The sequence below is a fragment of the Candida pseudojiufengensis genome (genome assembly GCF_024610245.1).
Source record: "Candida pseudojiufengensis strain CBS 10847 chromosome Unknown scaffold8, whole genome shotgun sequence".
Lineage (NCBI taxonomy): Eukaryota > Fungi > Ascomycota > Pichiomycetes > Serinales > Debaryomycetaceae > Lodderomyces > Lodderomyces pseudojiufengensis.
Window position 1 is genome coordinate 160,314 of NW_026261526.1, and position 22,067 is coordinate 182,380.

Sequence of the window (22,067 nt, forward strand, 5' to 3'; positions counted from 1 at the left end):
TTTAAAATTAGCACAAAATAATAATTATACCAGATCAAAAAAGAGACATCACCGTAAATCAAAAATTATCTTAAATTCAGTATAAGTGGAATGTTAAAGTCAGTTGTGATTACCTATTTAGCTTTACTCGTTCAAATTCGATATATCACATGTGAAAATTTAAATCCATCAAGTTCCTTAAAAAGTCTCAAGATTGAAAAGGACGAAATCAATTCAGAAGACATGATAATCAAATTTTTACAAGACGATAGTTATCAAAACGAAGTGTTAAGCTCAAATTCTACAGATAAAATTTCCAATATACTTTCAAATGCAAATGATTCAACATCTGATGAGATTATAGCACTTATTAAAAAAAAGAAAAAATTGATTCCTAAATGGCAATTAAGTGCTGGAGTTTATCTTGAGCATAAAGTTAACAAAAAGTTGTTAAAAAACAAATTAAAAGATTTTTCAATGATGTCTATTTCAAATAGTACTGATATTGATCATTCCAATGGTAAAAAATCCTTGGAAAGTTACAAAAACGGTGATGGAGTTGAAAGTAATGAATCTCCAGATGATAGCAGTGTTGTTCACCGAATTCCTAGTTCTGCAATTGTCTCAAGAGCTAGTCCAAATACACGAAATTTGTTTGCTGAAAATATAACTGATTATGTCAAATTATTTGATGGTGATACTGATGGAATTATGAATAATGTAACATTGAAATACCAAAAACATCATGGAACCAAGAGTGAAGGTATTATTTCTGGATATGGTAAAGAATTTGGTGCATCTGAAAATAATTGTTCATCAATTCAACTCCCACTGGAATATTTTTGGACGGTATTGTTAGCTGTCTTGTGCTTTCTTTGAGGATCTTGTGCTTTCTTTGAGGAAAATACATTATGATTGTTGAGGTTTAAAGTTTTTAGTGAAATAATATTAAACGTTGTATTCTAAGACTGAAGCGCTCTTAATCTTTGTTTTATTTCATCAATAGCGAGTTCGTCTTCCTCGTTTAACTCCTCATTCTCTTCGTGTTGTGCCTCTTCTTCAGGCTCTTCAAAGTGACTCGTAACTGGTACTTCATTTTCAATTTTATTTAATTTCTCTTCCGTCAAACTCTGTATTATTTTATCTACTTGTTCAGCAGATTCCAGCTCTAAATCTTCGTCTTCTATTTCTAAGTCAACCATATCATCCATCATTTCATTTATGACACCAGCTTTAGTTAATTCTTTAGATAATTCTTGCATTGTTTGAGAAACAGCTCCTATGTGTATTAATTGATTGACATCTTTCATTATTGAAGTAGATGCGTGGATGGATTTTGTTAATTTATTCATAGAATATTGTTCATTGATTGACATTGTGATGCTATCTATTCTTGTTCTTGATGTATATAACTTATTATATTGTCTATTGATATTTATCAACTCCTTTGCATATAATTTTGCTGATTTGTAATCTTTTTCTTTTGCTGATTTTCTAATCAATCCTTCTGTTTTTTTCTTCAATGGTTGTAATTGAGTGATTGATCTATCTAGCTCTCTTTTGTTCTTCCTAAGTAATTGATTGATCTTCCTCATCTAATAAGGTTAGTACTATTTCAGAATATGGTGCTCATTACGTTGTACTTACATACCTGTTCTTTAGGATCTGGCCCCCATATTTGTTTCTTTATATAGTCCATGTTATTCTCTGCTTTCTTTACTCAAAGAGTTTATATGTTTAATCTATCTTCTATCTATCTTCAATTTGGTTGTTGATATCTGGAGACGTTCAAAAATATTACACAAGAAAATTTGGAAGCTTGTGCGGCTTAAGTAATGTCAAATTTCCAGTCATAATAGGCACTTTGTTCAAATATTTACTACCTTACAAGTTGCTGGAACACCTCTCTAAATTTCTTCTAGTTTCATCTGGGTTACTCTGTATTCAAATGAGTAAGAAGTTTGTCTTTATAGTTCATGTACAAGCATTCATTCTACTTTAATATTGTTGTTTAATGATGATCAAGAGATCCAAGCGTTCTTTCCACAACAATAGTTCAACTACAATTAATCTAAATTTTTATCTAATACTTGGCTATTTTAACTTCATAGAAACAATATATGAGAAATTATATGTGTTTAAAAATCTCAAACACTGTCTATCTTTAACTCATTTGATGATTCAATCACTAAAGTAAATTGAAATATTTAAAGCCGTGTTAAATCCTGAAAAAATAATTCCATAATAAATTTTCTAAAAGTAAAATTAAAATCCACCCCCCTATATAAATTATATTTACCACTTTATTCTACAAATTCTATAGAAGCGGAATTCAAGTCATTTATTATTGACAAAATCAGTAATATATTTGAGATAACCATTTGTATATATAAGTGTTTATAAAATTTCAACAAATAACTAGATCAATTTACAACAACTAAACAATAATGGCAATTCAAGCTGTAACGACTCCTTCAAATCAAGAGCAATTTGTATTAGTATTACTTGCTATATTCATACCACCATTAGCTATATGTTTTGCAAAAAGATCAATTTTTAATAAAGAGTTTTTAGTTGGATTATTATTGACTTTATTAGGTCATTTACCAGGATTAATTTTTAGTTTATATTATCTTTTATGTGTTTATTTCCCAGAAAGAAGAGGTGAAGTTGATGGTTATACGACCATAAGAGATGATGAGGAACATAGATTAGGAGGGAATGACCATGACAGGAATGTTGGGGGAGATAGACACCATAATCATCATCACCGTCAGGAAGCTGAACAAGTTCAAGGCATTGTTCATAATCAAACTTCATCAAATAAACAAGCTAAACAAAAACCTTATAGAGATAATGTTCCCGTTGGTGACCATGATGATTCTAATGCTCCATTATTAAATGCGGGTGATTTACCTGCTTATGATGACATTGTCGATTCTAAAAGTAAAAAACATCATCATCAAGATGGTAAAAGCGGGGGAGATAATAAAATACAGATTTAAATATAAAGTTAATAGTGTTTTGTCATTTCATTAGTATATAAAAATTTTCGTATCATTTTAAATCAAATTTATATAAATTGATCTATTGCAACCATACTTTTGGCAATAAATCCTTCTAAATGAAAAATACTCTTTTGCCCTAAAGACAACCTTTCATCAAAAAGTGATGCAATTTTAACAATTTCTTGAATCAAATTAACATTACTTTTGCATAATTTAATTAATTCAAATAATAAAGTTTTCAAAATTATTTTAGCTGGTATACAATGAGATAATAATTCATAATTAGTACTTCTTAATTTTGCTAGTGTTGGAACGTTTCTATTACTTATAATGGTTTTGGCCATATTGTTTATTATAGTTTCCCAATCCAACACAATGACATTGTGAATTTTCTTTACGTCAATTGTTTCATTTTGCATATATATTGTTTCAAATGCTAAAAGGGATCTTCTTAAATTTCTATTACTTACGGTTGCAATCTGATTATAAAATTGATTTATATCTTGTTGTGATGAAGATGAAAATTTGACTTGTTCCCTGTTTGAAATTTGATTTAAAATTGAGCTTATATCATTGACTGTTGGACTAGGAATTCTAACTAATAAAGTTCTTGACTTGATAGGAGCAATAATATTTGAAATTGAATTACAAACTAAAATTAATCTAATATTTGATGAATATTTTTCCATGGTTCTTCTTAATGCAGCTTGAGCATCTCTACTTAATGAATCCGCTTCATTGATAATAACAACTTTAAATCTATGTCTTCTGCTACTTTGATTTCCAAAATCAACTTGTTCAGTAGATGCAACATCTTTCAATAAATCTTGTATTACTACTCTATCATTATTTCCCATATCTGAAGGAGTAATTTCCAAATGATGAGGTGAACTTAAAACATTGAATTCTAATTTACGATTTGATGAAGTCACAAAGTTTTTAACATCAATTTTCAATTTTTCAACAGAAGTTCCAAAAATTTCTTGTAATGTACAATATATTCTAGTCTTTTTACCAGATCCACTAGGTCCATAAACTAATAAATGTGGAAAGTCTCCTGATTTGGATAACGCTTTTAAATTTTGGGTAACATTTTCATGATAGGATAATTGAGATAATGTTTTGGCTCTATATTTATCTACCCATAAAGACATTGTGACTATGTGGTGCTTGTAGATTGAGTAGAAGATCTGTTTTGTAATTGATCTATCAATTTTGAAAAAATGGTTTTTCAAAATATTACGCGTCGCATATTTGTATCAACCGTTTTTGCAACAAAAATTAATGTGATTTATTCAGACTTTTAAAGAGAACAGAGGAAGAAATGATATAATAAGGAGACTGTGCAAAATCAAATGTGCTTATTCACCATAGGTTTCGTTCATTACAACCTACACTAACCATAAAATACTTTAATAAGTTGTATTGACAAAATCTAATTAAGGGCAGACATTTCAAACCTTAGGTTTTGTCCTAATGAAATGAGTAGGGCATTCATATCCTCCTTTGTTTTTATTCAAATAATTTTGATGATATTCTTCAGCATCAACAAATATTCTCAATGGTTCAATAATGGTGGCAATTTTTTGATTAGGATACCATTCCTTCTGAAATTTTTCTTTAATTTCCTTAGCTAACTTCAATTGCTCATCGTCAGTTGTGAAAATAGCTGATTTGTATTGAGTTCCAACATCAGGACCTTGTGAATTTACTGTTGTAGGGTCATGAATTTTGAAAAATAAATCTAAAATTTCTGAAGTTGGTAATTTTTTTGAATCATATTCTAGTTTGGCAACTTCAACAAAATTAGTCTTCCCACTGCATACTTTTTCGTAAGTTACATTTTTAACTGATGGATCACCATTTGCATATCCGACTGCTATATTAATTAAACCTTTACCTGTTAGTTGTTTACGGAATATATGATCCAAACCCCAAAAACAACCACCTCCAAGTACAATCGATCTGGTTGACATGATTACTGAATTCTTCTGAATTGTTTGAAAATGAAAATTAAATGATTTAAATTTAAATATATAAGTAGTGAGTTTGCTTAACTACCTTGGAATGAAGTTGTGTAGGATAGAAGCGTCTTTTATTTAATAGTATTGCTATACTTTTATCCGAAGCGCACTACTCATGTTTCAAATTTGTGGCTTTATATCGGGTGACGGATAAATTTGTAGAATTAAGAAGGATTTTATTTTAAAGAGAAACTATATCAATAATAGTTGGATCGAATACAAAAGATATAGTGATTCGAAAATATGTATTGAAATCACTTACATTTACAAAAGACATCTAATTTTTCTTTTTGAAACCAAATAAACTTTTCCTTTTCTCTAAAGGTGGTGGAGGTTGTTGAGGAGGCATTGATGGTGAGGAACTGTCATTAACTGAAGAATTTGGGGTATTTCCGTTCAAATCGTTATATGATGTTCCAGCTGTAGTTTTGGATGAAAGTTTTCTTTCTAGTCCTGTTCTTTTCAATGAACCAACCCATGATTTTTTCTCTTTTGTAGGTTGTTCCACTTCCTTCTTGGGTATTGTACCATTACTACTGCTTCTGGATAATGAATGTTGTGGTTTATCTTCGGTATTATTATTTTTCTCAAATTTAAAAGATCTGAACATTCCACCAGTTGTTAATGGCGGTTTCTTTGGAGGTTGTGGTACATTTAGTTGAGTTCCAGCTGAAGGTGTATCTAATGGATTGAATGAATTGATGGATGACATTTCAGATTTGGTTTCTGATTCTGCCGCTGCAGGAGCTTTGAGTTCTTCTTTTGCAGTTAATGTGTAATCATCTCCTCTATAAATACTTGAAGGGTCGAAACCAAAATATTCACATTTCTCATCGAATTCAATTTTTTGATAGAACAAAATATAGGAGCTAGCTAATCCAGGACCATTGCCAAAAAACCTCATCACATAGTTGTCTTCAACTAATTCAACAGTCTCGTCATCAAATAATAACCAAAGTCCTGCTTTGATTTTACAAATAGACACGTAATGACCATGCATTGGACCTCCACCAATATGAATGACTAGTGCATATAAGTCATATAAAACATTTCGATTAAAATCATCTGTGGTATTAAACAATCGTAATTTGAATGGATAACTTATTGAATCAAATAATTTAACCATCTTATCAATTTGTTCATCGTATTTAAACCTTTTTAAATTGATCACTAAAACTTCTGGTAATTTTTTAACTTTAATGTTTTTTACTGCCTCTTGCAATGATGAGCAGGTGTTACAATGGAATTTGTTTTGATTTGTTAATGTTTCAGACTTTGAAAAATTGTTTATAGCAAAATTTAACGAGTACGAGCCCTCACCAGGTGGAACATCAATGGACAAGTCCAAAAAATTTTCATGCTTAGAAGTTACTGTTTCACATGATAAACATTTAGTTTCATTAGTTATTAAACCTTGAAAAATGTCATTACACCAATTTTGTCCCTCACCTAATTCCTTGTTCAAGCTTTCAATGATTTCATTAGTTAAGTAATTAAAAAACTCATGAGCATCATGATGCATATTATTTTGTCGAAATAAATAGTTTTTTTCCTTCAAAGTAGTTATGAAATAATTAGGAGATACTACTCCTATTGTTGATTTGTTTTCTATCATGGTTTCAAAAAGATCCCTAAGTGCGTATAATAAACAAGTATCTTCAGTCTGCTCACTAGGTAATTGCAACGCCGTATCTAAGTTTATAATGGGACCGTTAATTAATGCTGATCGTTTTCTTTGATCGGAACTTGGGTTGTTATTGAAAGGATTGATTGGTGTGACTAAATTTGTTTCTGGTTTAGGTATACCCACAATTATTGCACTTGATTTGGTGTTGACTGATCCTTCTTGTATTGTTTGTAGAGGTTGATCATTTAAAAGCATTGAAGAACTCTGTGAATGGTCTGTTGTATTGACACTATTATTATTATTCGTAATTGAAATATTTCCGTTGTTTGTGGATTTGGAAACTGGATTCATACTCGGTTTTGTAATCATCATTTCCAATTTTGAAAATTCAGGGCTTTTGCTTATTAATATTCTTTGTTCCAAGGATAGTGAATCACAATTACCTGCTTCGGTAATGTATTGATTTTTCATTTCAGATACGGTTGTCGATACATTCGTTTGATTGTTAAACTTAATCCCAAACAAAGAGCTTTTACGACTACTTTTTGGCCTTTCATCACTATTTGAAGTAGTAGCTCCACCTTGATCTTTTAATTTTTTCTGCAATAACTGATCATATTTAGCGGTAAAACCATGATATCTAATACCTTTTACGTCCAACTTGGGTTCATGCTTAGTCTGATTATGTTGAATCAATTTCTTTCTAAACGTATCTGTGTAATAAAGACATTGCAAAATTGAGTTACAATAGCATGTGTTTCCAAAATTTTCCATTCCAAATATTTTTGTTGAACCATCTCCATATGGTAAAGAATCCTCGGAGATAGCCATTTATCAGTCTTTGAAATAGCTTTTTCTAGTTTAAATGTAGTATGTAAAGTGTGATTTATTTGATAGACTTAACGATGTAACAGATCTACTTGCAATAGTTTCGAATCGTCTTCAACAATTCAAATTTTCATAAATTGAACTCAATTTTTTATACTTTCCATTAACTTGAATCACAAAGCTTCTCAATTGTTTTTGACATCAATGATAGTATTGACCTGTTTAATATCTAGTAATTAGTGCTTCCACCAAGGTATTGAATTTGAATTGGTGTCTCGAACCGATATAATATTAAGGTATCAAATCTTACACAGTATTTTCAATTTTCCAGTCGCAATTGGAGTCATGAAACTAAGATTCTTGACACTGTTTTTATCGCTACCAAAAATTAGAATTCGGATTTACCTAGATACTGGATTTTTGATCGCTCTATGATGTGCGATATAAAAATTTTATAGCCGTGTTTCGAGATTTGCTTTAAAATGATCATTTATGATGAACTTCCTCATGGTCCGTTGCAATCTGATAGCGCCAACTCCAACTTTTCCACAAGTTATGAAAGGGCATCATAATCCTACTCCGTAAAACTGCTGATCTATGAATTATAAATGTAGGCTCAAAACTGTTTGCGGATCTCAACAATCCTAACTTTGAGCTAATCAGTATAGTCCGAGAATGATGGGAACTTAAATTGGAACTCAAATCGCAGTACTTAATTAAACGAGCATACCATTTTGTGGAAGTTTCTATAATTGGAAAAAAGACAACTAATTGTTCAAGATCTCACAATTAATTTCGTATTTGTAATTTAAATTTTAAGAAATATGATGATGTTTTAATTAACGTGTAGTCTAATGTTGATGGTTTTGTAACCAGTTTTTGGGTTTCTCGGAAAAACTTTTGATATGAATTTTGAATTTTAACACGCAACGCCTTCAATTTGATGGTTCTCTAGTAAACTGAGTAAGACTTATGACTTGTTACATGCTTTCAAAGCCCACTAAGCTTTTACTGGTATATCATAACACTTAGTCATTGTTTTTTGTTTCATCCATGCGATTTGAGAATTTAAGATGAATTTTTGTATGATTATGAAGTTGGTTACACAAAAAAAACTTCGGAAAAATTTTTCAAACGTCTTTCAACTACGCTCGGAATAACTATTTAGAGTTTGTGTATTATCTACAACATTCAATCATCCTATTTCCAAATAACGAAGCCCATATGAATTAATATACAAGTCAATCTTGATAAAACTTTACGATTGATGACAAAACTCTTTTTGTTAAACTCTAATTCTATTTTCAGAGTATTCATCATGCCCTCTTCTTCTTAAACAAAATTTTATGAGCTTAATTGTGACTTCAAAGTCTTTTTGTGTTCGCGAAATTTATTTTGTAACCGACAGATTTTTTATCGGAAGTTAATTATTAGCGTGCTTCAAACCAACTTAAAATCGAAAACAATAAAAAAGTCATGTAACAAAAAATTAATTAACAATAATTTGGAGAGTTTGGAGAATATTGGAGACTATTTGGAGTAATTATTTGGGGGGTTATTGTTGTGAATAACATGATCTTAAAAAATTTTCTTTAGGTTTTACCTAATAAAATTAAGTATAAATATCACAAACAATTCCATATTGTTTTATAATTTATGCTCAGGGTTTTTCTTGTCCTATATAGTCAAGAAAATTTCAATTAATCACTAATTCTTACTGTCTTAGATCTTACAGACAAAGCAAATTTTTAATAAATTAAAAATGTCAGAGGAACATTCAACTGCTTCAACTGCTGGAAATGATGTGAATGAAATTCAAGCCAAATACGAGGAGGAGAAACCAATACAAGGTGATAACAATGGAGAACATGATCTTGCCTCAAGGTTAAAGAATAAACCATTAAGTGCTTACACAGGAATAATAATTATGTGTATTTTGATAGCGTTTGGAGGATTCGTTTTTGGATTTGATACTGGTACAATCTCAGGTTTTGTGAATATGACTGATTTTCAGAGAAGATTTGGTCAATTAAATGATCAAGGTGAATATTATTTTTCCAACGTTAGAACTGGATGTATGATTGGTTTATTCAATGCTGGTTGTGCTTTAGGTGCATTATTTTTATCTAAGGTTGGTGATTTGTATGGAAGAAGAGTAGGTATAATGACTTCAATGGTTCTTTATATTGTTGGAATCATCGTTCAAATCTCATCAAATCATAAATGGTACCAGGTTATGGTTGGCAGAATTATAACTGGTGTTTCAGTCGGTTGTTTATCAGTTTTGTGTCCAATGTTTATTTCAGAAGTTTCCCCAAGACATTTGAGAGGTACGTTGGTATGCTGCTTTCAGCTTATGATCACTTTGGGTATATTTTTAGGATATTGTACTACATACGGTACTAAAACATACTCAGATTCTAGGCAATGGAGAATACCTTTAGGTTTATGTTTTGCTTGGGCTTTATTATTAGTTGGAGGTATGGTAAGAATGCCAGAATCACCAAGATATCTTATTGGTAAGGATAAAATTGATGATGCAAAGGTGGCGTTATCTAGAGTCAATAAAGTCTCACCAGAAGATCCTGCCTTGTACAGTGAATTGCAATTAATACAAGCAGGTGTTGAGAGAGAAAGATTAGCTGGAAAAGCTGGATGGGGAACATTAATAACAGGTAAACCAAGAATTTTTGAAAGAGTTCTAGTTGGAGCTATGTTACAAGCTTTACAACAATTGACAGGTGATAACTATTTTTTTTACTACAGTACAACAATTTTCAAGGCTGTTGGTTTAGACGATTCATTTGAAACTTCTATTGTCATCGGAGTCATCAATTTTGCATCCACATTTGTTGGTATTTATGCAATTGAAAAATTAGGTAGAAGAACATGCTTGTTGATTGGTTCAGTTGCAATGTCCTTATGTTTCTTGGTTTATTCATTGGTAGGTTCTCAACACTTGTACATTAATGGCCCAAATGGTCCTACCAGACATCCAGATGGAGACGCTATGATATTCATTACTTCACTTTACATTTTTTTCTTCGCTTCAACTTGGGCAGGAGGTGTATATTCAATTATTTCAGAAATTTACCCATTGAAAGTTAGATCAAAAGCAATGGGTGTCGCAAATGCTTCAAATTGGATTTGGGGATTTCTTATTTCATTTTTCACTTCATTCATTACTGACTCAATTCATTTCTACTATGGTTTTGTATTCATGGGATGTTTAGTTTTTTCAGCTTTCTTTGTTTACTTTATGGTCTACGAAACAAAAGGTTTGTCGTTAGAAGAAGTCGATGAATTATATGCTAGTGGAGTTCCTGCTTTGAAATCGGGTAGTTGGAAACCTCCATCCGAAGAGGAAATGGTTACTTCCACTGGTTATGCGGGATATGCTAAGCCTGAGGAGGAACATGTAAATGTATAGATAATGAAGTATGAATTTAACGATTTTATGATATAAATATAAAATGACTTTAATAAAATAATAGTAATAATTGAATATAGAGTAATAGTATTTTTTATAAAATACACTGAGTGTATATGAACTTTTTCACATTTTACAACAAACAAGTATAAGTATCGGATAAAATAGTAGCATGATTTCTATAGTGTACTTATGTTTATAATTTTCGTATTAGGCTATTCGTAAATTAAACTTTACTTTTTTGAGATCTGAAAAGATACTGCCTTTCCGAGATCTGAGAAAAGATCTAGATTTCTGATAAAATAAATTGCTTTCCACTGTGAGGCTAATCAACACCATTCAAACAATATTCAAAACTGGGCCAACTGAGCTAACAGATAAACTAGCAGTACGAGATTATTAACATCCGAACTTTTCTGACGGATCCAACAAAGAACAAAAAACTACAAATCGAAATAGCTATAAAAAGAGTTCGGAAAAATTTTGAGGAGTGGTATGACATAATAATTTTTGATAACAATTTTTAAATAATATTATCCAAGTCATTTTCGAATTTTTCTTAGGCTATTACGCATTTACTTACCATTATTACTCAACAAGTCAGTAGTGATGTACAGGAACCTAAAATGGTGAAAGAGATGAAAAAGAAAAAAGTGTCTTAATTTCACTATTATTCTATCAAAAGTTGATTTCTTTTTTCTTTTTTTTTTTTTTTTTCGTTTTAGTTTAATTTTGCAACAATTGTTTTCGATACACAAACATACTTATTATTGCTAATTTAATACAAAAAATGATGAAATGACTTTGCATGCAATTTATAAGTCATAAAGACTTAGATTTAAACGATATATAAATAAAAGTTATTCCTTATTAAAAGATGTATTTAAATTTTTAAGATTTTCACAAAATTCCTGTACTATATTTAAGCTTTCAACTTGAAACATGTCACAAGCCTCCTCAAATACTATCGAAGATCCATCTCATTCACTAACAGAAAAATATAATCGCGACGAAGAACAACCACAATCAGACGATGTTGAGCAAGAAGATAAAATAGAAGACGAGGCAGATCATTCCGCGGATGAATTAAATAACAAGCCATTGTCTGCATACGCAGGAATCATTACTATGTGTATTTTGATTGCATTTGGTGGGTTTGTCTTTGGATTCGATACCGGTACTATCTCAGGTTTTGTAAATATGACCGATTTTCAAAGAAGGTTTGGTCAATCTGATAGTTCGGGAGGACATTACTTTTCAAATGTTAGAACAGGTTGTATTATCGGTTTATTCAATGCAGGTTGTGCTATAGGTGCTTTATTTGTATCAAAAGCTGCTGATTTGAAAGGTAGAAGATTAGCTATAATGTTGGCCATGATCATTTATGTTGTTGGTGTTATTGTACAAATTTCTTCACAAGAAGCATGGTATCAAATTATGATTGGTAGAATTATCACTGGTTTAGGTGTTGGTACATTATCAGTTGTATGTCCGATGTTTATTTCAGAAGTATCCCCAAGACATTTAAGAGGTACTTTAGTTTGTTGTTTTCAACTCATGATTACCATGGGTATATTCTTAGGATACTGTACAACTTATGGTACTAAAACTTACTCAGATTCTAGACAATGGAGAATACCATTAGGTTTATGTTTTGCTTGGGCTTTATTATTAGTTGGTGGTATGGTAAGAATGCCAGAATCACCAAGATATCTTATTGGTAAAGATAGGATTGAAGATGCTAAAGCATCAATGGCTAAGACCAATAAAGTTTCAGAAGATGATCCAGCATTATTAAAAGAGGTAAGATTGCTTCAAGCAGGTGTAGATAGAGAAAGAATGGCAGGTAAAGCAGGATGGATGACTTTAATCACAGGAAAACCAAGAATTTTTGAAAGGGTTCTAGTAGGTGCTATGTGTCAAGCTTTACAACAATTGACAGGTAACAATTATTTCTTCTACTATAGTACTACAATTTTCAAAGCTATTGGATTGAATGATTCTTTTCAAACTTCAATTATTATTGGTGTTATCAACTTTGCATCAACTTTCTTGGGTATTTATTTGATTGATAAATTAGGAAGAAGATCATGTTTATTATTAGGTTCATGTGCTATGTCTGTTTGTTTCTTAATTTATTCATTAGTTGGTTCTCAACATTTGTATATCGATGGTCCAGATGGTCCAACCAGACATGCTGATGGTAAAGCATTGATTTTTATAACATGTTTGTTTATCTTTTTCTTTGCTTCAACTTGGGCAGGTGGTGTTTATTCAATTATTTCAGAAATTTATCCATTGAAGGTAAGATCAAAAGCAATGGGTGTCGCTAGTGCTGCAAATTGGATTTTTGGTTTCCTTATCTCATTCTTTACTTCATTCATCACAGATGCAATTCATTTCTATTATGGATTTGTATTTTTTGGCTGTTTATTGTTTTCAATTTTCTTTGTTTATTTCATGCTTTATGAAACAAAGGGCCTTAATTTGGAAGAAGTTGATGAATTATATCAGAGTGGTATCCCAGCTTGGAAATCATCAGAATGGGTTCCACCATCAGAAGAAGAAATGGCTACTTCAACAGGTTACGCAGGGTACCATAAAGCTGAACAAGAACATGTATGATTCCTGTGGTCTAAGGATGGGAATTAAAATATATTTACGAAACGCTGTTATGATAAAACAATTGCATAAAATTTAATTAATTATATAGGGAAATAGTTTTGGGCTAGAGTCTAATACAGAAATTGTAATAAAGATTATCAATTCATTCTGGATATATGTAGAATTAGTCGTACATTAGCTTTCCATCTTTCCATTTTGCAATCATATTTTGGGATCAGAGCACACGAATTCGGAAAATTTGCGGCTTTAAAAAGTGATTACACTACCATTTGAAATGTTAAAAAATTATGAAAATTTGTCAAGTGAAGTGTGAAAACTAAGATCAAGTCAACAATAAAGTATAAAATGTTCAACAACATAGCGAGATCCAAAAATAGTCTACAGCTAATATTTAATCGTTTTAAACATGAATACGCTCCAAGATTTAGAGAAGTGGAAAAAACTCAAAAAGGAAGGGTTTCAGTAAGAACCGGTGGATCAATAAAAGGTAACACACTAGAGTTTGGTAAAATTGGATTACGTTTAAAATCGTGTGGATTGAGGATGAGTGCCAACCAATTATTAGCAGCTGATAAAGTGTTGAGAAGAGAGCTAAGACCAACGAAATCGAAATTGTTTACTAGATTTGTATGTGATTTAGCTGTTTGTATAAAAGGAAATCAAACCAGAATGGGTAAAGGTAAAGGACCATTTGATCATTGGGCCACTAGAATGCCAACAGGAAAAGTATTATTCGAAATTGATGGAACTATACATGATAAAGTAGCAAGAGAAGCTTTAAGAAAAGCTGCGGATAAATTGCCGGGTTTGTATGAAATAATAACTCCAGAATCAAAAGTTCGAGTCAGTATGACAGACTTGGTGGATAAACCAAAACCGGTTGATTATGTTGCAAAATTGAATGCAAACCCAAATAAAAAATGGTCAAATATTCAAACTTACAAGACTGATCCTATGTATAAATTATATAGCGGAAGATGATTAGGTACGATAATGACATCTTGTTTATAATTTAATGACTTATGTGTATCTTGACATGGTTTCATGTAACTCCGCATTAATCTGAAATGATAGATTCCACATTTTGCTAGATGGCACAATAATTCCTTTACATCAACGAATATACATCTTTTTCGAGTACTATTGTCTGTCTCGAAGTTAATTTTCCATTCACTTCTTTGCGGCTGATTCTAATTCAAGAGACCACAAGTCCAATTCATTGATGATGTTCTCTAATTTACTTACATTTTCTTCAATTTCCAATAAGACTTTCGAATGATGATCTATTTCATTCTCTTGATCTAGTTAGTATAAAGCATAATTTGCAGTACCCGTATCATTCAATACATACTAAAATTTTCCAATTGTTTGCCGTTTGACTCCAATTCAATCATGTCATTCTCTAATTTTATATAATTTAACGCTTGATTTGTGTTTAAATTTTCTAGTAGATTTAAGTCAACTGTTGATATATTGGTATCAGATTCGACTAGTTTGGATAATACATTTAACGCATTGTTGACTATCCTTGATGTATCTTTTGACATTAAGTGTAGATCTTGTTTTGGTTGCAGTGAATTAATATTTTTGTCAATACAAAATATGTGGTGTTTCAAATAGAGTAAAATTCCCGATACGTTAATCAACTCAGAGAATATTTCTACACAGTATTAAAAAACATATACAAGATAAAATTCGTTATAATCTTGGCTTATCTATTTTCTTCAACTCCGACTCATTCAATCCTTTACTTTTCTTTTGTAGCTTTTTAGTTTTTCTTATTTCTCTCATGTTTTTAAACAAGTTTGTAATTGGTAAAACAAACCATCTTGCAAACCATGGCATGAAGTATAAACTTATAACTATTCTAATAGGTAATAAAAATTTAACAATTGTGAATGCATATGCACCTTCAACAATAACACTGAATTTATCAGCAGTATTTAGATTCCAATCAATTTTACCCATCATTGAATCCATTACCTTTGCTCCTTTACTTATAGCCCATTGTGGTAAATCTAATGGTATATATCCCGGATGTTGATGTAAATAATACCATATTCCAAATAACGGAACTATAGCTGTCATTTCATGTAACACTATGAATGCTATTAAATGTGAGAATGGAGCATTGACAAATTTGGAAGCATAATTTCGAAGAAATTTGGGAACTCTTTTCAATATTGGATGAGTCTTGAAATCTTGTTCGGTGACTCCCTTTTGTTGTGTATCATCTCTGGCACTCGTTGGTTGTTCGATTGTGGTGGAATTTGCGTCTGGTTGAGTAACTGAATTTATATGGTTATTTACAATAGGTTTAGATTCATGTTTGCTTTTCCCAAACAACTTGAGTTGTATAGTTGATGACTTGAATTGCCGGCTTGTAGTACGAAATGAACTTGTAATAGAAGGCCGTATTAAAGCAGAGCTCAAGCTTAATTGAGGTCGAAGTGATCTAAACATTGATTCAAGTGAAAGAATTTTATTTGAAGGTGCTTGATGGAATTTAACAATCTACTCAGCATAAATAAAGTTGTTCTAATTTTTATTACATTTTGGTAGCTTGCCTAGAGATTCTCAACCTTGGGGTAAAGACAGGTTAATGAAAACAACTACTAGTTAGTCATTTATTGTACTACAAAAGCCCCTTTGTACAGTATAATAAGAGCTACATCAAGTCAATTCAACCTTAAGTGGAAATTTTTAAATGAATAATCTAATGGGTTTATTGAAAGTGAATAATCTCGTATAAGAATTAATTATTCTTAAACGAGAATATATATTTATGCCATGAAAATTTAAAATTCGACTGTTTGAAAATATCATTAACTTTTAACTTTCTTTTTATTCGAAATTCAACAAATCTAGTCAACGAAACTTCAACGTTCATTACTAAACTAGAAACATCAAAAATGGCAGTATCTCCAGTTTATATTGTAGCGACTGCCCGTACTCCAATCGGCTCATTCCAAGGTGCTTTATCATCATTAAGTTATTCAGATTTAGGAGCTCATGCTGTAAGATCAGCTTTAACAAAAGTTCCACAAATTAAACCAGAAGAAGTAGAAGAAATTGTTTTTGGTGGTGTTTTACAAGCAAATGTTGGTCAAGCCCCTGCAAGACAAGTTGCATTGAAAGCAGGTTTAAGTGATAAAACCGTTGCCACTACTATTAATAAAGTTTGTGCTTCAGGTATGAAAGCTACAATCATTGGAGCTCAAAATATTATTTGTGGGACCAGTGATATTGTTGTTGTTGGTGGTGCAGAATCCATGTCAAATACTCCATATTATTTACCATCAGGTAGATCGGGTGCAAGATACGGTGATGCTACTGTGGTTGATGGTATACAAAAAGATGGTTTATTAGATGTTTATAGTTCGAAATTAATGGGTGTTGCAGCCGAAAAATGTGCTAGCGATCAATCAATATCAAGAGATCAACAAGATGAATTTGCTATCAATTCTTATAAAAAAGCTGGTGAAGCGGCATCAAAGGGTAAATTTGATAACGAAATCAGTCCAATCACCGTGAAAGGTACTAGAGGTAAACCGGATGTTACAATTAATCAGGATGAAGAAATCAAAAATTTTAATGAAGGTAAAGTTAGATCAGCTAGAACTGTTTTCCAAAAGGAAAATGGTACAGTAACTGCTTCAAACGCCTCAAATTTAAATGATGGTGCTGCCGCATTAGTTTTAGTGTCGGAATCTAAATTGAAAGAATTAGGTTTGAAACCATTAGCTAAAATTGTTGGTTGGGGTGAAGCTGCAAGAGAACCAATTGACTTTACAATTGCCCCAGTTTTAGCTGTACCAAAAGCTTTGAAACACGCTAAGATTTCACAAGATAATGTTGATTTCTTTGAATTTAACGAAGCATTTTCAGTTGTTGGGGTTGCCAATACTAAACTTTTGGGTATTCCTGAAGAAAAAGTTAATGTATATGGTGGAGCTGTCGCATTGGGACATCCATTAGGATGCTCGGGTGCCAGAGTTGTAATTACCTTATTGTCAGTGTTGAGTCAAGAAGGTGGTAAAGTTGGTTGTGCTGCTATTTGTAATGGTGGAGGTGGAGCATCATCAATTATTATTGAAAAAATTGACCATGAAACTAAATTATAAACTTTCAGGTCAAGTATAGCTATGTAGATTTTAAAGAATAAAAATGAAAAGTTAAATTTTCCTTTCATTTAATTCGATTCTTTTAGAATATATTTGTTTCAAATCATCTCTATCTCGCTCCATATAATTTTTAATTATCTGAACCCTTAATTTGAAACATGTGTAAATAATACTATTCTTTAACAATCCATTGACCAACCATGTTACAGGTAGATTATTTATGGATAGACGATGAATTACAGCCTCATGAACTTGAAGATTTATTTCCAACATCAACAGTCACATTCATAATAATTTCCCCAAATATTGATCAAACATTATCGAATTTCATAAAATATATGCAACCATGGATAGAATTGTATCCTTGGAGTTATGAACGACCTGAGTTTCAAGCACATACTTCCAAGAGCATTGAGTACATATATGGGGAGATGAAGTATCATGGACATCCAGAAGATATGGAGCTATTAATTGCAATATTGATCAATTTTACTAAATATGAAGATTGTTTTATTCATCTATTCGATTCCTTGGAGATCGAACCTGTGCTAGTAATTTGTCATGAAACACTTGCTGAAGAATTAAATGATGTTACTACGGCACGAAATAGAGTATGGATTCATGATGATGGTTGTGTAGTTTTGAATAAACGGAATCAATTCGAAGACTATCTACCGCTACATAGTGCTGTACTACAAATATTTGATGGAGATTATACACCTAATGAAGTTCTAACTACAGAAATCAAAGAAAAATGTAGCTTGATTAGAGGTTTGAGTCATGTTCATGATGTTACCTTAAAATTACCTGTACCCATAGCGAAACTAGTCTCAAATGACACCATGTTTGCTGCAAAGGCTTTAGAAGGATTATCAAAATTAGATGAAGTCAAACCTCTCGAGTTCGATGAGGGAGTCGAAATAAAGACGGCAATGAATAGTATGAATTTGGGAGTAATGTTGGGTATAGCTTTAGCAAATGGAGGAGAACAACATTTAAGTGGGATTTATTTGTCGGGCTTGCAGCATTTCTACCAGGGCAAACCTGATCCTAAAATTCCGGACACAATAAAGCAAAGTTCAAGAGATGTTTTACAAGATGAGTTGATTAGTATAGGTATTATAAATTCAAAAGTGTCTGAAGATTTGGAACTTGTTGAAATCTTACTGTCTCTTTCGGAATCAATGGATGATGAAGAAAAATATGCTAAAAATTTGAAAGCTTTGTTTGACATGAACAATTTGGAAGAAACCTTGAATCTAGATGAAGAACAAGTGGATGATGATGATGATGATGAAAGTGATTTTTCTGATGACGAATTAAATGAATTTAGATGGAAGTATCATGATATCACCTCGGGGTGGATACCAAAAGAATTTGTAGCGTCGAAATATCAGGAATTCAAACATTCGATATTGAAATTGACTAGCAAATTCAAAGATGAATTTAAAAATACTGAATTTGATGATTTTCCTGAATTCATGGAACTGGAAATCATTTTAGAGATGAATAGTAAGAATAATGATACTGATAAGATTTATAATGATGATTCCGATTATCAAAGTGATACAAATGAGATACATGGTGATATGGCTTATGGTGAATTTATAAAATTAAGAAGAAAAATGAGACAAGACGAAGATGTTGTTGGTCACCAACAAGATGAAGATGAAGAAGAAGATGAAGAATGGGAAGATGTTAATGATGATAATGATAATGATAATGATGCTTACGATGGCGATGCTTATGATAATGATTTAATGAATGATGATGACAATTTTGAGGAAAATCTCGAAACCAAACCCCAAATTGAAGTAATAGACGAAGATTCGCAAAATGTACTCGACACAAGATTGACTAAGGATGAAGTGGAAAGATTAACTAGAAGTCTTCACACTCTTAGAACGAGCGAAGATGAAAGTCTAGAGCTGCTGTTAAAAAAGAAATAAAATGTAATCAATAATGCCTATAGAAGTATGAAATGTATAAATTAATTAATAAAGAATTGAAATTGAAGTTTTTGATGCAAATTCGAAACACGTAGCACACCTCATTTACGTTTAATCAACAACAACACCACGTTCGTTTAATTCACGGATAGTCCATATCCACGTTCTAGCCGCATAATCCATGTTACTCGCAACTTTGGAAGGTTGAATTATTTTGCCGCCAGGTCCAAAAGATTCTCCATTATTCTTCTCAATAGTAAAATTTGAATTCAATGATTCTTTTGTAACTTCATCAGCTCCTTGCTCGGGAGTTACACCAAAAAAATATGCAAAAATTTGGAAAAAACACCAAAATAAGATCCCCACAATAGGCAAATTTGTCCAGTATGTGAAAATATTTGGATTCATGACAAATCCAGGATGAACAATGATACAAAGTACTTTCGGATTTCTCAATGCGATCATTTTCATAAAATGTATCCCTGCCGTTTTGGCTATTCCATATCTTACCCAAGTAAATATAAAGTCAGGTTTATAATTCATTTGCTTTTTGAGATTGAAATATAAGGATGCAAATTGATGACCAATTGAACTTAAATATATTACTCTTGGATTTTCAATCAAATTTGGAAATTGATCTTTTGTCTTTTCAAGTATTGGCAATAATTTTAAAGTTAACAAAAATGGGGATATAAAGTTGGTCTGTAATTGAACTTCGTAGTTGTCTTGGGTTAATGTATATGGAACTGCCATTGCTCCAGCATTATTAATCAACAAATGTAAGTATTCTTCTTTTTGTTTGAATGTCTCCACAGCTTTTAATACAGATTGCAAATTACTAAGATCCAATTCAAGATAATGCAATTCCCCCAATTGCCTGTTTTTCAACTTATTAAATTCTATGATTTCATCATTGTTTTTTATGTTTGTGTTTGAATTACTAAATTTTGCATCTATAATTTCAATTGCTTTAGCTTTTAATTCATTTATCAGTTTATTGCACCGTGATCGAGATCTACCAGCAATATATATGATATAACCATGCAAATATAATTGTAATACCGTATAGAATCCTATTCCACTATTTCCACCGGTTATTATAGCAACCCTTCGATCTTTTGAGGGGTCTAGATAAGTAAATGTATCTATGGATGGCATAGCTATTTAAAATAAATCTGGTTGCTAGTTAGAATTGAAATAAAACTCTTTGATCAATAATAATTTATGATAATAACATTTAAATATTCTGAATTATTCATCTAATATGTGTATAGTATACAATGCTTTCAGTAGTTCCTGTGTTTGTTTTATCTTTCAGTTTGAATGCCTCTTAATAGGAAAATGTCTATCATTCATTCAGTAATTCGAAACGATTTAAATTAAGCTTAAAATGGTAATACGAGAATAAAATAAATTTATTTAACACTTAGATTTCTACAATTAGTACTTCAATGTCAATTTAAGGAACGCAAAGTTCTCATGGGCATCTCAAACTTAATTTCCATTTTACAGTCTGACAGTGTATGTGAAAATTAGGTTTTAGCATACCATGTGTTCAAAGACCAAATGAGCACAAGGTTTTTTTAGGAAAAATAAGACAATTCAACTCAACCTCGAAGTATTTAGTGCCGATCTGACCTTGGTAGAGAGAATTCAAATGCAAGGATGCACTGATGTTCAGGCCCTCTGTTTTATCTAACGGAGTTATCATCAAGATCACAACTATCAAATTGAGAGAAATTAAATTGATTTAAGGTCTAGATATTATTACATTTACTATCAATCAACTATTCAAATTGCTCAATATTTCTTTTTCTATTACATCAGGAGATTTATTGGTAGTATCAATACTTGCAGATTCTCCCCCATTTTTCAATAGTTCATTAGTTTTTGGGATCTCCATTATATCATATTGTGATTTAACCATGTCAGATTTCATGAAATGACCCTTTCTACTACCTACTCTTTTCATCAATTCTTCAAAAGTGGTATAAAGGAAAACGAATCTAAATGTCAAATTCTCACCAATTGAATTCTGTTTTATAAAATCTCGATAACTTTTTTTCAACATTGAACATGATACAACTGCGATTTTGGATTCATCTTCTATCGCTTTTTCACTTGCAACTTGTGATAATTTTTTGAGCCAACCCCATCTATCTTCATCTGTTAAAGGTTCCCCTCGGGACATTTTATCAATATTTTCTTTCGGATGAAGGGCATCACCCTCTATGAATGGACAATTGAAGTTTTTGGCTAACAATTCTCCCTGTGTTGTCTTTCCTGTACCAGCTGGTCCTCCTACCACTATCACTCTTGGCATTTGTTGTGATTAAAGCTAAAGAATTTGTTGGAGAATGGATGATATCGGAAATTACTTGATTGAAATACTCGTGAAATATTTTATAGAAACGCTATAACTATTTTTTGTAGTATGACCGTTAAGTTTTTCACTAATACGTAATAATTGTAT

The 22,067-nt window shown here is 31.4% G+C and overlaps 15 protein-coding genes across 15 annotated transcripts; 7 read left to right on the plus strand and 8 right to left on the minus strand. All coding sequences in view use genetic code 12, as the record gives it.

Annotated features, from left to right (window-relative positions):
- Positions 1–90: 90 nt before the first annotated feature.
- KGF55_001700 (uncharacterized protein) lies at positions 91–858 on the plus strand (the record flags this gene model as incomplete). The annotated part of the gene is made up of 1 exon (XM_051756304.1): positions 91–858. One exon carries the CDS (start codon positions 91–93, stop codon positions 856–858), a length of 768 nt encoding a protein of 255 aa, XP_051615379.1.
- An 83-nt stretch (positions 859–941) lies between these two features.
- Positions 942–1,678, minus strand: VPS24 (ESCRT-III subunit protein; the record flags this gene model as incomplete). The annotated part of the gene is made up of 2 exons (XM_051756305.1): positions 942–1,565; positions 1,631–1,678. 2 exons carry the CDS (start codon positions 1,676–1,678, stop codon positions 942–944), a joined length of 672 nt encoding a protein of 223 aa, XP_051615380.1.
- A 748-nt stretch (positions 1,679–2,426) lies between these two features.
- KGF55_001702 (uncharacterized protein) lies at positions 2,427–2,984 on the plus strand (the record flags this gene model as incomplete). The annotated part of the gene is made up of 1 exon (XM_051756306.1): positions 2,427–2,984. One exon carries the CDS (start codon positions 2,427–2,429, stop codon positions 2,982–2,984), a length of 558 nt encoding a protein of 185 aa, XP_051615381.1.
- A 68-nt stretch (positions 2,985–3,052) lies between these two features.
- RFC5 (replication factor C subunit 5) lies at positions 3,053–4,141 on the minus strand (the record flags this gene model as incomplete). Its single annotated transcript, XM_051756307.1, has 1 exon — positions 3,053–4,141. One exon carries the CDS (start codon positions 4,139–4,141, stop codon positions 3,053–3,055), a length of 1,089 nt encoding a protein of 362 aa, XP_051615382.1.
- Positions 4,142–4,441: 300 nt separating this feature from the next.
- MXR1 (peptide-methionine-S-sulfoxide reductase) lies at positions 4,442–4,963 on the minus strand (the record flags this gene model as incomplete). Its single annotated transcript, XM_051756308.1, has 1 exon — positions 4,442–4,963. The coding sequence occupies one exon, from the start codon at positions 4,961–4,963 to the stop codon at positions 4,442–4,444; it is 522 nt and encodes a 173-aa protein (XP_051615383.1).
- Positions 4,964–5,288: 325 nt separating this feature from the next.
- UBP13 (ubiquitin-specific protease) lies at positions 5,289–7,469 on the minus strand (the record flags this gene model as incomplete). The annotated part of the gene is made up of 1 exon (XM_051756309.1): positions 5,289–7,469. One exon carries the CDS (start codon positions 7,467–7,469, stop codon positions 5,289–5,291), a length of 2,181 nt encoding a protein of 726 aa, XP_051615384.1.
- Positions 7,470–9,228: 1,759 nt separating this feature from the next.
- Positions 9,229–10,896, plus strand: HGT7 (Hgt7p; the record flags this gene model as incomplete). The annotated part of the gene is made up of 1 exon (XM_051756310.1): positions 9,229–10,896. One exon carries the CDS (start codon positions 9,229–9,231, stop codon positions 10,894–10,896), a length of 1,668 nt encoding a protein of 555 aa, XP_051615385.1.
- Positions 10,897–11,838: 942 nt separating this feature from the next.
- Positions 11,839–13,521, plus strand: KGF55_001707 (sugar porter family MFS transporter; the record flags this gene model as incomplete). Its single annotated transcript, XM_051756312.1, has 1 exon — positions 11,839–13,521. One exon carries the CDS (start codon positions 11,839–11,841, stop codon positions 13,519–13,521), a length of 1,683 nt encoding a protein of 560 aa, XP_051615386.1.
- Positions 13,522–13,866: 345 nt separating this feature from the next.
- KGF55_001708 (mitochondrial 54S ribosomal protein uL16m) lies at positions 13,867–14,502 on the plus strand (the record flags this gene model as incomplete). Its single annotated transcript, XM_051756313.1, has 1 exon — positions 13,867–14,502. The coding sequence occupies one exon, from the start codon at positions 13,867–13,869 to the stop codon at positions 14,500–14,502; it is 636 nt and encodes a 211-aa protein (XP_051615387.1).
- Positions 14,503–14,691: 189 nt separating this feature from the next.
- Positions 14,692–15,068, minus strand: KGF55_001709 (uncharacterized protein; the record flags this gene model as incomplete). The annotated part of the gene is made up of 2 exons (XM_051756314.1): positions 14,692–14,822; positions 14,873–15,068. The coding sequence occupies 2 exons, from the start codon at positions 15,066–15,068 to the stop codon at positions 14,692–14,694; spliced, it is 327 nt and encodes a 108-aa protein (XP_051615388.1).
- Positions 15,069–15,219: 151 nt separating this feature from the next.
- KGF55_001710 (uncharacterized protein) lies at positions 15,220–15,984 on the minus strand (the record flags this gene model as incomplete). The annotated part of the gene is made up of 1 exon (XM_051756315.1): positions 15,220–15,984. The coding sequence occupies one exon, from the start codon at positions 15,982–15,984 to the stop codon at positions 15,220–15,222; it is 765 nt and encodes a 254-aa protein (XP_051615389.1).
- A 449-nt stretch (positions 15,985–16,433) lies between these two features.
- ERG10 (acetyl-CoA C-acetyltransferase) lies at positions 16,434–17,645 on the plus strand (the record flags this gene model as incomplete). The annotated part of the gene is made up of 1 exon (XM_051756316.1): positions 16,434–17,645. The coding sequence occupies one exon, from the start codon at positions 16,434–16,436 to the stop codon at positions 17,643–17,645; it is 1,212 nt and encodes a 403-aa protein (XP_051615390.1).
- Positions 17,646–17,845: 200 nt separating this feature from the next.
- On the plus strand, positions 17,846–19,594 carry KGF55_001712 (uncharacterized protein; the record flags this gene model as incomplete). The annotated part of the gene is made up of 1 exon (XM_051756317.1): positions 17,846–19,594. One exon carries the CDS (start codon positions 17,846–17,848, stop codon positions 19,592–19,594), a length of 1,749 nt encoding a protein of 582 aa, XP_051615391.1.
- Positions 19,595–19,705: 111 nt separating this feature from the next.
- Positions 19,706–20,752, minus strand: KGF55_001713 (uncharacterized protein; the record flags this gene model as incomplete). Its single annotated transcript, XM_051756318.1, has 1 exon — positions 19,706–20,752. One exon carries the CDS (start codon positions 20,750–20,752, stop codon positions 19,706–19,708), a length of 1,047 nt encoding a protein of 348 aa, XP_051615392.1.
- Positions 20,753–21,377: 625 nt separating this feature from the next.
- KGF55_001714 (gluconokinase) lies at positions 21,378–21,917 on the minus strand (the record flags this gene model as incomplete). Its single annotated transcript, XM_051756319.1, has 1 exon — positions 21,378–21,917. One exon carries the CDS (start codon positions 21,915–21,917, stop codon positions 21,378–21,380), a length of 540 nt encoding a protein of 179 aa, XP_051615393.1.
- Between the last annotated feature and the right edge of the window lie 150 nt (positions 21,918–22,067).